This window comes from Antennarius striatus, chromosome 19, assembly GCF_040054535.1.
Source record: "Antennarius striatus isolate MH-2024 chromosome 19, ASM4005453v1, whole genome shotgun sequence".
Lineage (NCBI taxonomy): Eukaryota > Metazoa > Chordata > Actinopteri > Lophiiformes > Antennariidae > Antennarius > Antennarius striatus.
This window is the reverse complement of record NC_090794.1, coordinates 1,659,786-1,673,077: the sequence shown is the minus strand read 5'-3', so window position 1 is coordinate 1,673,077 and position 13,292 is coordinate 1,659,786. Positions and strand designations below refer to the sequence as shown.

The 13,292-nt window shown below is 48.5% G+C and overlaps 1 protein-coding gene across 1 annotated transcript; it reads right to left on the bottom strand.

Moving 5' to 3' along the window:
- Positions 1-1,095: 1,095 nt before the first annotated feature.
- On the bottom strand, positions 1,096-12,391 carry lin28b (lin-28 homolog B (C. elegans)). Its single transcript, XM_068343265.1, has 4 exons — positions 12,359-12,391; positions 11,952-12,173; positions 3,702-3,889; positions 1,096-1,405 (listed from the first exon to the last, which is right to left on the bottom strand). The coding sequence occupies exons 1-4, from the start codon at positions 12,389-12,391 to the stop codon at positions 1,096-1,098; spliced, it is 753 nt and encodes a 250-aa protein (XP_068199366.1).
- Positions 12,392-13,292: the final 901 nt, after the last annotated feature.

Sequence of the window (13,292 nt, the reverse complement as noted above, 5' to 3'; positions counted from 1 at the left end):
ACCTGGAAACAGGTGAGTCTCTGTGCTGGTGAGGGGGGGGGGGGGGGTTCAGAGGTGATCGCTGACCAAATGACGACGAAGGCATTGAGGAAGTCGGAAAAAAAAAAAAAAAACGCTATTTGGAGTCCAACGGTTGGAGAGAGCGTCGCCACGACGACGACAACGCGATGTAAAGGCCTACGCACCTACGTCAGAGCTAATCGCTAATATATGCATTAATTACAAGTTAGAATTTTAATTATATTGTGACTTTTTACGTATATATTAATGACTTAAAAACTATTTTTGTACTTTATCGGTAACTTTCTGCAACAATCAGACAGTTCGCGTCACATCGAGCACTACTAGCTAGCTACTGAACTACGGCGTGTCTACGTCTAAAAATAGTTAATGGTATTGACTCGCACCTGGAGATGACAGATGACTCCTTTCCAAGCACACACACACACACACACACACACACACACACACACACACACACACACACACACACACACACACACACTCTTGTTCACTCCTTGACAATCAGTTGGTCCGGTATGTTTCATGTAAGAGAGAGCGGAAGGTCCAGATCTTCAGAAACCAAAACTGGAGCCCCTGGGGGTCTAGAGTGCCGCAAATCTAATCCTTCTTAAACTGAGTTATTGTGCGCTAATAAGGACGCATCGTCACGTTTCTCGTTGCGGCGAGGCTAACGGCTAATCGACAGCAAAAATTTAAAAAAGTTTAAGGCGTTTAGAAAACACTGAGGTCCGAGGGGGGGTGAGAGAACCCAACTGTAGATTCGTAGGTTGGAGCTGCACTAACTGAAAACAAGACAAAACAGTCGTTCCCTGCGGTCGCCGTCCTGGCGCCGGTTGCCATAGCGATGATGAATGCGAGTCAGTCACACACATTCGCGCTCATCCGTACCCCGGTGATCGTTGCCATAGCTGCGCTGGTTAGAAACATCAACAAAAACAAAAAGTCAAAGTAATCAAAACCTCCCATTATTTCAAAGGTGTGAGGTAGATGATGGAGGGGGCGGGGCTTCGGCTATCCTTGATTGAGAGGAGACAGGATAGGGGGGTCGGCGGTGAAATGTTCACTTTTTTTTCAGGATTTCCTCCACCTCTGGGTGCGGGGGCCTCGCGTGTGGGGCTCCTCGGGGGAGGAGGAGGAGCCCTCCAAGGGGGAGGAGCCTGAGCGCTCCTCCTCCTCTGGGGGGCAGAGGTAGGGCCCGGTCCCCGGGCCGAAGGCCGAGGTAGACGCATGTTGGTCCTGAGAGCCGGTGGCGGGCGCCGGCGCCTTGTGGGGGCACTGGGCCACCATGTGCGTGATGCTCTGGCAGTAGTGGCATTTCTTTGGCTGGGGGGGCAGGCCACACTCCTTGGCATGGTGGTCCAGACCTCCACAGTTATAACAGCTGTACAGGATGGGGTGGGGGGGACAAGACGGAGAAGCAGAAGGGATGAGACGTTACCCAGAGACACCAAACAGGAGTTCTGCCTGCTGTACCCGCGACTCGCCACTAGGGGGCAGCACGACGTCGGAAATCAACCCCCATCAAACCCGGATTTGTTTGCCTGAATTTGACATGAAGGCCACGGCTTCCGAAAAAAGGTGGCAGTGATGAGGAATCCAGTCCGTCGGGTCTCTGACACTCTTTTGACGTTACATCAAATCAAACGGACGTTTTTTTTAGCCGTTTGAGGCTCTCAGCGCAAAACTAGGTCACATTTCATGGTTTGTCTTACTGGTTATCCCTAAAAACTTAAATTTACTCCAGTTTGAAATAAATTTGGGTGATTTTCACAAAAGTTCATCACCTCCTTTTGTTCAGACAATTGAAATAAAAACAGCGAAACAGAAACTGAAGACAAAAAAGCAACATAAACTTCTAACCTCCTCACTGTTGACTGAAGCGGATTTCAATTTCATATTTATTTCGGAAATTTTGTCAAACTTGAATATTGAAATTATCAAGTAATTCAAATACTTCGGTAACAGTAAACCCACAATCATTAAATAATAATGCCTGAAATCCAAAGCATCAACAATTCTGTGTTAACATGAGGCTGATTTAAATCCATGACTTTTTCAAAAAAATTCTGCAGCTTTTAATTCTAATCTGTCAAATTTATTCAATTTAAATTGTTGCATTTCAACATTTCAAATCAACAAAGCATCAGAAATAAAATGAATTTTTTTCTTTTAAAGATCAGCAGTAAAAAAAAAAAATCGATGATAAAGAACAAGCACTGAGGCCCAACAAAACTAATTCAATCGACATTCTAAATTTCAGAGTTTCCAAAAGGTTTTCGGTAAATCTCCTGTTTCACAAGTAAATGTTTTTATCCCAAAATGTTATCATGGAAGCAGCTGCAAATAAATCAAAAATAAAACGTGAAAAAAAAAAAGTCAATCAATGAAGACACAGAATAAACTTCCCATCATGCAATGCTGAAGCAAATCCAAGTTTTATCCGAAACCAAAAGGCCTGCAGCCAAAAAACGTAACGTAACTCTTAGACACCGATCCCTTGAGCATGTTCGATATAATTCCATCAAGATCCGTTTGTCATTAATCCCAGAAAAATTAAATAAAATACAGAAAAGGCCAGCTTTGAAATTTAATCTAGTCTATTCTTATCCCGACTCGTCTTATCCCGACTCGTCTTATCCCGACTCGTCTTATCCCGACTCGTCTTATCCCGACTCGTCTTATCCCGACTCGTCTTATCCCGACTCGTCTTATCCCGACTCGTCTTATCCCGACTCGTCTTATCCCGACTCGTCTAGGATAAGATTCAGAATGAGATCGAACAGCTCCGGTTTCGCTCCAAATTGAGACGGGTTCTTCTCGGGTGTAAAGGAAAAAGGCTCCGCCCAGTCTCGTGTATTCCAACATTTGATTGGTTCTCCCTGCTGCATCTCCAATCGGGAATCTTTTCTGAATCCGTCTTTAACGTCTCCGGAACCTGATGAGGCTGCGGATCAGCGAACTACACCGCGACCAGCAGGGGTCACCCCAGCGTCAACGTCCACAGGAAGCTGGGACGAGCGATGACATCACAGGATGACATCACACACCTCTACCTGCCATGTACGAATCCAATCCGGCCGCGCCGCCACCTCGGTAGACGGCGGAGACACTTGACCTAACGCCGGATCAATTATCCCGGATCACCTGAATAATTCAGCTGCGTAAACCAATCAGGGCGCCCCACCCCCCCACCCGCCCAAACCCCCAGGATACGGTTTCACCCTCCCCGACTGAAGCTTTTCTTTAAGAGCACGAGTGTTTCACTGCAGACTTTCTGATGTAAATGCATCCGCCGCCGCCGCTGCCGCCGCGCGTACCGCCGCGTTTTGCTTTGGTGGCGTTCACTGAGCGTCGGACGGACGAGCGCCGCCTCCCCCTGACAGACGCTTCGGGGTTTTTACCCAGGGGGGACAAAACAACTGATTGAGCCGCCGCAGCATTGAGATGCATATAAGCCCGATAGCGCCCCGCGCTCACGTAAAAGCTGGCGTATTGATTCAAAGTAGCGTCAATGAGCTCCATTCTCTCCCTCATTACGGCGCACAATAACCATAGCAACAGGCATGTGCTCAGCCAGATTGAGTCGGTTTAATCTATAATCTCCGCTCTCCGAGGCGAGATGTAAAGAAGGTTCGTCTCTCCGTTTAAATCCCCGGTTTCCTCCCCCCCAGACTCACCGATCTCCCTTTGGTTTGCGTTTCTGGGGAGGGACCTTCCCTTTGGGTCTCCTTTCGCTGCCTGCACAGGGTCCCCCCCCGGGTCCGGTCACCCGTAGGGACTCCAGGCCTTTGGAGGACTTCTTGTAGGTGAACTCCACCGGCTCGCCCTCCTTCAAGCTGCGAAAGCCCTCCATCACCAGTTTGCTCTGTTGGGGGGGAACAAAGCAAAACGGCGTTAAAATGGCAAACAATTAAAAAAAACACCTAGAAACCATCCGATGACCCCAGGTCAGGTAGGGGGGGTCGCAACCCAGGTGAGATAAAACTCCAGAGAGACCCCTCATTTAACGTCTACAGGACTGTCTTCCTTGGGGAGGTCAAAAGACTCCCAAGATACCCAAGAAACGACCACCCAATCACGACCCAACAACCGACCCCCGGGGGCAGGAGGGCATCGGTTCCACCATAAAGGACTTGATCTCATCTACATAATCGACATTATTGATTGACAACGATGCAGCTTGAAGGTGCAGAACGCATCGTATCGGCGACCTTCCGGGGTCGAGCCTGGAGGATAGGCGAACGAACGCGAGCGCTAACCGAACCGGCGGTGAGGCCGCGAAGCGTCACGTGAGAACTCGACGGAAACAGGAAGGAAATCAAACGGGAGAATGAAGAGGAAGCAGAGAAATGTGTTCGCCGGCGGGGTTTTTTTTGCGCCAACGTCAGCGACCGACGTTCCAGGAAGCTGACGGGATTAGACGGATCCCAACGTGGAAGGGAGCGTCAGGTTCCGCGACAGGAAGTCAGGCGTGAAAACGAGTGTTGATGATGAGGAGAGGACGGTTAAAAACGTTTAAAAAAATTCACATTTAAAAAAACCAATTTGAGAATAAAATTTTTATGAGCTTTGATTCGTTAAGAAACCTCCTGTTTACTAACGATTTAGATTGAATACAAAAAAAGTAAAACAAATAAAAACAGTTGAACAAAATCCAGATTAAAAAATCGTCTCTTAAAATTAAGAAAACATTTTTAATCTGTTCCATTCAAATCTACTGAATCAAATTTAAATATCAACACATGAAAATCTGGATTATTTTCACAATTAAAACATTTAAATAGATCAGTTTTGGATTATTTTGAAGCAAATTTTTTTCCCAAACAATCCAAATTTAAAACAGTATTTTTGATTTTGTTGAGTTACTTTCCTAAATGTTAGTTATGGAAAAAATTAAAAATTATCAGCTAGTACGATTAATTCTCATTAATTCTTAGATTTAGCAACTGAGAGTTTTTATTTAAAGTTTGCCTATAATCTATGTCTTCAATTAAAATTCTCAGCAAAAAAATAAAATTAAAAAACAAGCATATTTTCTTTCATCTGAAAGTCGCGTCTATTTCAGGAATCTTTTTGAATTATAGAGCAAAATTCTGCTTCAATCATTGAAAATTTTTAAACATACATAAATCTAAAAAAATCAGCTAATTCCCATAAAAAAGAATGTTTTTACACTTCAACAATTTATTTTAAAAAAAGTAGAATAATTACAACAGTTAAATTTAAAAAAAATAAAGAATTAAAATTGTAATTAATAATAATAAATTATGATTAATAATGACCATGTTTCTGATTCTCTTCCTGCAGGCTTTGATACCAATTGATAACTGATGGATTAATTTTAGACTTTTTATCGATTGAATTTGGCTTTGAGGGAAAGGAACGATGGATTAAAACAGAAAGAATCAAAAAGTGGGCAAACGATTCGGATCGATGACCGGCAGGAACAACGAATCTCAGGATTTGTATATATATATATATACATACATATATATATAAATATATATATATAAATCCTGTATATATAAATCCTATGTCCTATATAAAATCCTATATATATACATATATATATATATATATATATATACACACACGCACACAAACATATGTATATTATATATATTACACATTTTTAATGGACATTTCATCAACGGATTTAGGAAAACAAACTGGGTTTCCTGCTCCCAGCTGATTTGGCGATCACCATGAAACGACTTGGAGGCGTCCCTGCGGCGGAGTAGCCCCCGCCCCTCCCCCCACCAGGGAAGATGCATTGTGAAGGAGGAGGAGGAGGAACCGCTCGGCAGACCGGGTGGTGCGTGAGCTTCTTCCTGTTCCTCCATCTTCATTCCCGAGGCGATCCTCGCTCCGGGTCAAAGTTGAGCGGTTTGCCTGTTCACCCTACCCCCGCTGCAGCCGCGCCAATGCCCACAATGCACCAGTGAGGAAACCACACAACCCCTTTTGTTCAGCAGAAACGCAGGAAAACACACATCTGCAACACTGGAGAGGTGTCGTCACACTCGTCTGCCCCCCCCATCCGCCGCCCCTCACACATGCTCGCCTGCCCCCGGATGGGTTTGATTTCCAGAGCGCTGCTTTTACGTCGCACCGCAAATTACGTAATAAAAGCACGCGTGTGTGTGTGTGTGTGTGTGTGTGTTGAGCATGCCACCATGTGTGTGATTAAAAAACAACAACTCACAAATCAGAACCTTGAAACCCGACCCCCCCATCTCGAGTGACCTGGCGGGTGTCCTGACCCGTTTCAGTTTACTCACAGAGGTCAGGAAAGGTCACGGATCAGGAGAGGGAACGAGAGATCGTCAGGGAGAGCAGGAGGGGGGAGGGGACAGAATGGAGGAGTGGCCTGGGGGGGGCGGATAAAGGAGGGAGTTTTGAAGAGGGAGGGGGGGGAAGGAGGAGGAGTTTGTGGAAATGCCTCCAGCGCATTCTGTTCAGCTCCAATGGAGGAGCAACTCCTGATCAGTGGCCAGACCTGGGGGGGGACAAAACCCCCATTCGATCAGGAGCCCCAAGGGTCAGCACCAGTGATCTGTGGGGGGGGGCGGCAGCATCCTAAACCTGAAGAACCGCAGAGCTTCCGCCTGCGGAACAACCCCCCCCCCACCAATCGATGATGCATCCTGGGTAGAAATAGCCCACCTCTTCATCGCCATCCTCTTCATCACTGGGGCCCCCCCACAATCAATACAGGAAGCTGTAACATGAGGGGATGGGGAAGCAGGAGAGGACACCCGGCAGTCTCCACGGCGACCAACGCTCAGCCGGGACAGAGCCTGGGTGGGGGGGGGGGGCGACGCAGCGTCGTCACGCGGTGGTTTAACCCGCAGGAAGCTGTTGGTGGGGGGCGGGGTCTGATCGACAGGATGGTGGTGGGGGGGGGGACAGGAAACAAAGCTGACGGAAACCCACCAACAGACGCTGTGATGACGCTCGCACGGAGGCCCCTCCCCCACGCGCCCTGACCTCTGAACCCGCCCCCCCCAATAAACACTTAAAGGCCTTCATCTTTCCCCTGCTTCAAATTAACAGCATCCAACCCCCCCCCCCCCGATTACGACGGGGGCAAATATTTGATCTGGGGGGGGCGGGGAAACGGCATCATCCTGCTACCTCTCTCAGCGAGGTGGGGGGTGGGGCTAGCAGGGGGGCGGGGTTTGATCAAACGCCCAGCCGGTTATTGGTCGACTCGGCAGAACAGAGCAGAAGCTTTACTCTTATTTTGGAAGAAACAGGAAGTCCAGAAAACACAGAAACGGATCAGAAAAGGAATTTAAAAAATAAATAAAAATTATTTTTTTTTATCTCGAAATGTTTTTGGAATTTACTTCCCGGTCCAGGAGCTCAGACGCGTCAACAAAACGAGCATGGAGCCACTTCCTGTTCGGCTTTAATTCATGAAACACTCAATTCAGCTGCTTTCTGGTGGTTCATTCATTTATTTTGTGTTTTTTTTTCCCAAAAAGGATGAGAAATTAAAAAATAAATAAAATAAAATTGTTTTTTATTAAAAAACACTTTGAGAATAAAGAAATGTTCACCAAAATAAGAGCATTGACTTTAACAGAATTTATATATATATAACCGTTTATTATATTGAATTGCTTTTCGAGAGATTTTTGTCTTTATCATAAAGACAAAAATTATTTCCTGTTTTTTTCCATCTTTAATTTGAACATTAGATTATTTCCTGGATTAAAATTAGTGTTTAGATTTTGAGAATTTTTAAAAAAATTAGTTTATTTGAGCAAATCCAAAAAACAGATTAAATAATGAATTTGATAGAACGTTTCCTAGATTATGTTTTGATAGATCATGCGCTATAAATTATGTTTACTAGATTAAATTTAACAGATTATGCTTTGATAGATTATTTCTGATTATGTTTGAGAAATGGTTTTGATAGGTTGATGGATTGTTTAATAGATTATATTTTCATACACACACATATGTACGCATGTTTAACATATATTGTTAGAGTGTAAAGATAATTTTCCCGTTGGGATTATTAAAGAACATTTCTTACATTTCTTTCTTTTCTTTTCAAGTTTTAATAGATTTTAATATTTAATTAATCCTGGAAGAAAATATGTGTTTTGATAGATTATGTTTTTAAAGATTACACTTGATAGATTATGTCTGATATATTATTATTGACATATTATGCTTTGATAGATTACATTTTGATAGATTATGTTTGATGTATTATTATTGATATATTATGCTTTGATGGATTACATTTGATGGATTATGTTTGATACATTTTGATAGATTATAGTTTATAGATTATATTTCGATAGATTATATTTTCTGAACTTCATTCATTTTTCCTGATCGCATTTTTCCTTTTAAGGATTTAAACCTTCCTTTCTCTTAAATCTAAATCACTGTAAAAACACCCCCCCCCCTTTCAGGTGACTCCGCCCCTTCCTCCACCGCCACCTTTCCAATCACCAATCGTCTGCTCTCAGCGCCTCAAAAGGAAGTCACATGACCGGTCTTTCTTCTTCTTCTTTTGCGTTTTTTGATGTGCAGAAGAGAAGAGTGGGTGTGGTGAAGGAGGTGGTGGGGGGGCGGCACGGGGGGGGGGTAGTGAGGGGGGGGCGGTGCTGCAGGAGAGACAAAGCCTGATACTGGCTATCTGGAGGCGGGGATGGGTGGGGCCTGCATGCCAAACGGTGACACGGACCAGAGGTTAATCTCACTAGGGGCCCACTTTAACCCCCCACACAAAACACACACTCTCTCTGTTCACACACACACACACACACACACACACACACACACACACACACACACACACACACACTCAATACCTAGAACATCTTACAAACGGCTCACATGTAGACGTCAGCAACCTGGAGGTTCTGAGGGGAAAGCAGGAGCCCCCCCCATACAGACACACACACACACACACACACACTGGCTCCATAAATTGAACCCACAGCAGCAGCAACATTTCAAACTGATTACCGACAAAGGGCAAGCAGCCCCCACCTCAGCGCCACACACACACACACACACACACACACACACACACACACACACACACACACACACCCCTCACCCCACCCTCCTGCCTTTTTGTCTTTAAAGAAATTCCTCTTTTTAAAGAATGCACTAGGAGAGCGCCCCCCCCCAACACACACACACCTCCCCTCCCCCTCCCTCCGTGTCCCAGCGGGAACTCCCACAGAAAAACACTGAGACCAGGTAGTGTTGGAGGTGGGGGGGTCGTGGGAGGGCGGAGGAGCTTCATGTCACACACACACACACACACACACACACACACACACACACACACACACACACACACACACACACACAGGAAGTGATCAGATGGGAGCTGATGAGGAGCCCCCCCAGGAGGAGAACTGGTGCCCCCCACCCCCCACCCCCTGCCCACACTTGGTTTTCCCTCCTCTTCCTCTCCTGTCCTCACGCCCCCTGAGCTCCGCCCACAATCGGGCGGGGCATGCGGGGAGGGGGAGGGGGGTTGTTTTTAGCAGAGTAGCCACCAGCTAACCTGGAGTCACAGCTGGGGTGAGTATCTCATGACCTCTGACCCCACCTGACCTCTGATGCTAGAAGCCCCTTTAGAGCGTTAGCATGCTAACAGCTAACAGGAACGAACCAATGAACAAACACCAGCACCTCAGACAACATGCAGGGTATTATTGATCGTCGATCAATTGAAGATGTCGATCGGATGAAGACGCCGTTAGCTCATTGTGCTAAACTGCGGTGGTGTTGATCATGTGACCCGCTCCAGTCCAGCTACCCAACAGGAAGCTGTAAACAAACCTCTACTCCAGAGGGGGGTTTGATTCTCACACCTGTTCAACGCTGCCCCCCCCCTCCGCTAACGCCGGCTACAACCCGTTAGCCATCACCATCCCTTTGTGTTTTAGTCACATACTTTGTGTTGTACTGCCTGTTGTACTGCCTGTTGTACTGCCCGTTGTTCTGCCCGTTGTTCTGCCTGTTGTACTGCCTGTTGTACTGCCCGTGTTGTACTGCCTGTTGTACTGCCCGTGTTGTACTGCCTGTTGTACTGCCCGTGTTGTACTGCCTGTTGTACTGCCCGTGTTGTACTGCCTTTTGTTCTGCCTGTTGTACTGCCTGCTGTACTGCCCGTGTTGTACTGCCTGTTGTACTGCCTGTTGTACTGCCTGTTCTACCACCCGTGTTGACAGTCCTGTTGTACTGCCTGTTGTACTGCCCGTGTTGTACTGCCTGTTGTACTGCCTGCTGTACTGCCCGTGTTGTACTGCCTGTTGTACTGCCTGTTCTACCACCCGTGTTGACAGTCCTGTTGTTCTGCCTGTTGTACTGCCTGCTGTACTGCCCGTGTTGTACTGCCTGTTGTACTGCCTGTTGTACTGCCTGTTCTACCACCCGTGTTGACACTCCTGTTGTACTAGCTTTTGTACTGCCCGTGTTGTACTTCCCGTGTTGTACTGCCCGTGTTGTACTGCCTGTTGTTCTGCCTGTTTACTGCGGGTCAGAGGACTGTGATTCCATCTGTGCTGTATGTCCTGTATATACATACATACATACGTTACATTTGACAATAAAGCCGACTTTGACTCAACCAACGGACCCAGGCCTGATATCGTCCTACCAACATCCAACGACAACCAACCGGAAACCGACCTGGGGGGGGGGGGCTTCAATATTTATAGCAATTTGAACACCGGATCCACGTGTGAAACAACCGGCGTCCATAAAGAAACGTACATGGAAAGGACACACACACACACACACACACACACATATATACATACAAAATGTCTCAAAAATTATGCCATTTTTTTGTGTTGTGCTTCAGAAACTGAAACTATGGGACAGATTTAACCCTTTCCTGTTTGTGCCAATAAAGTTTTTTTTAAAAACACAAGCCATACCTGCGTTTTTTTTTTAATTTCCGCACAACAAATAGATCAAAGGTCAACAAATAACCCTATTTATTTACACCTGTGGGTTTGAATGATAGAAGCAGGAGATCAACACACACACCCCCGACACACACACACACCTTCAGCCCCCACCAGCACAACAAACTGGTTTCTACTGGGCACCAACTTCCAAATGAAACTAAATGAATCCTCCGTGAAGCTCTGCTCGGCTGCTATTGATGAAAACGTCACCGCTGACATCTGACCCCTAATGCCCCCCCCCCCCCCCCCCAGTTCAACACAACCTCCATCCAGTGAGCGTGGAGGAGGGCGTCCAATGAAGAAAAGCCGCCTCTCCTCATCCTCCGGGCGGCTTTACGGCCGCGTAAAAACCCGCGCGTCGTGGACTCGTCTTTGTTTGCTTCTGGGGGGGGGGGGGTGAACTCCACGCACAATAAATCCAGCCCCCGCAACCGTGGAGGAGCGGGGCAGGCTTTAACATTACAAGTGCAAACGTAGAAAGACACCCCCCACCCCACCCCCCCCCGCTGCGCGCGCACCAACCCGTGTGCGTAATTTGGATGAAAAGGACAGAAAAAACGAGCCCCCGCTTTCCGACATGTTGACGCGAGGCTCCGCTGTCCATGAGGGCCAAGTGTGAAACCAGCCGTGTCACAGCCACACGACATGTCTTCCCTTCCCTTCCCTTTCAGAATGGGGGGGTGAGGGAGGGAGGGAGGGGGGAGAAGGGCTGCGCGCATGTGGCTCAAAAGAGGGAACTTGGAGAACGTGTGATTCGGCTACACGGTAACGTGTAGGGGTAATGCAAAACATCCGGATGGATGGAGGACTAACGGAGGGGGGGGGGTTGTGGAGTGAAGTAGGGGGGGGTCAAACGATCACTGGCAGCGTTCTTACAGAAAATACGTCCCCCCAAAAAACAACAACAACAACAACCAGCATCACCTCAGAGCAGAAGTCCGTTTGTCGGGCTGTTTAACTTACTTGGTGGACGAAAACATCCAGGGGGGGGTCCACGGTCCCTTCGCTGCTGGTCATGGAGATAAACCCGAAGCCCATCCGGACGTTGAACCATTTGCAGAAGCCCGATCCCGATAGGACCTGGGGTCGGGTCCGGTCCTCCCGCTCCCGCTCCTCGGGGGACTTGGCGGGGTCTCCTCCGCCACCTTTACCGGGCCCTCCTGCAACAAGGGAGGGGGGGGAGTGTGTGTGTGTGGGCGGGGGAGGGGTGGGGGGGGTCCCGGTGAGACGTTAGAGGCGTTAGATCACCGAACCCACGCGGGGGTTCCGCGGTTTACGTAACTTTAAATCCGTTGCGTCAAAACTTCTCCACGGAGCCGAACGCGGGCTGTGAGGCGTTCAGGGCCGGTCGGAATCCCCTCGACTCACACCGACAGCACGGCGGCGGCGCGTGGGGCCGACATCTCGTGAACGCAAACACCCCCCCCCACACACACTCACCCCAACGCCCCCCCCCCACACACACACACACACACACTCACCCCAACGCCCCCCCCCCCACTACACACACACACACACACTGAAAGTAGTTTGTTCCTCGGTGACAGATGAATCGGATTCGTGCGCGGTGGGAAGGGAGGGGGGGGGGGCGCTCCGTTGCGCCCCCCCCCCCTGGAGGAGGAGGGGGGGGGGGGTTAATTGTCGTGCATCTCCGGTGCCGCCGCGTGTGATCCAGAAGGCAGGTGTACGCATGGTTCCCGGTGCGTTAAGGGAAGTGGGGGGGGGGCTCTAACAATCTAACAACGCGTCCGGCGCTCGGTTGGTGGGGGGGGGGGGGGCTCTGGTCCGGCTTGTTCTTATCATCACTATTATTATCATCATTTTTAGAAGATTATCGTTCCACCCCTCCAACGCGCACACCCCCCCTCCCCCCCTCCCTGTATGAAATAATTGCAGCACAACCTTCGGCCATGTTTCCCGGCGGACCCTCTGCGCACAAGTTGCGGTCGGAGAATCTTCCGTCTGCGGTCACCGGAGGTCCGACATCCCGGGTCCCGTCAGCTCCGCTCGGCTCCGGGGCGCGTTGCTCCTCCGGCGGGGGTGTGTGTCATGTCTCCGTCCGCCAGTCCCTTCCTCTCCCCCAGCACCTCTGTGCTGCTCTCCCTCCTCTTCCTCCTCTCTCTCTCTCCTCCCCCCCCCTCGCTCTCTCCCCCCCCCTCGCTCTCATTCGCTCTCAGGCTGGCTGTGCCGGTTCCCGTAGTGAGACCACGTGACTGTCAATTACGTGCTTTTTTTTTTTCTTGTCCTCGCTGCCGATTTACACCGAGGAAAGAAAGGGGGGGGGGGAAGAGGGAGGGGGGGAGA

What these genes read in the sequence shown, in the direction of transcription:
- lin28b (XM_068343265.1), bottom strand. Translation starts at nt 12,391, where the DNA reads ATGTCGGCCCCACGCGCCGCCGCCGTGCTGTCG. An exon ending in GCGCCGCCGCCGTGCTGTCG is followed by an intron (nt 12,174 to 12,358) that starts GTGTGAGTCGAG and finishes CCCACACACACA; the next exon opens with CACTCCCCCCCCTCCCTTGT. An exon ending in TGGATGTTTTCGTCCACCAA is followed by an intron (nt 3,890 to 11,951) that starts GTAAGTTAAACA and finishes CCCCCCCAACAG; the next exon opens with AGCAAACTGGTGATGGAGGG.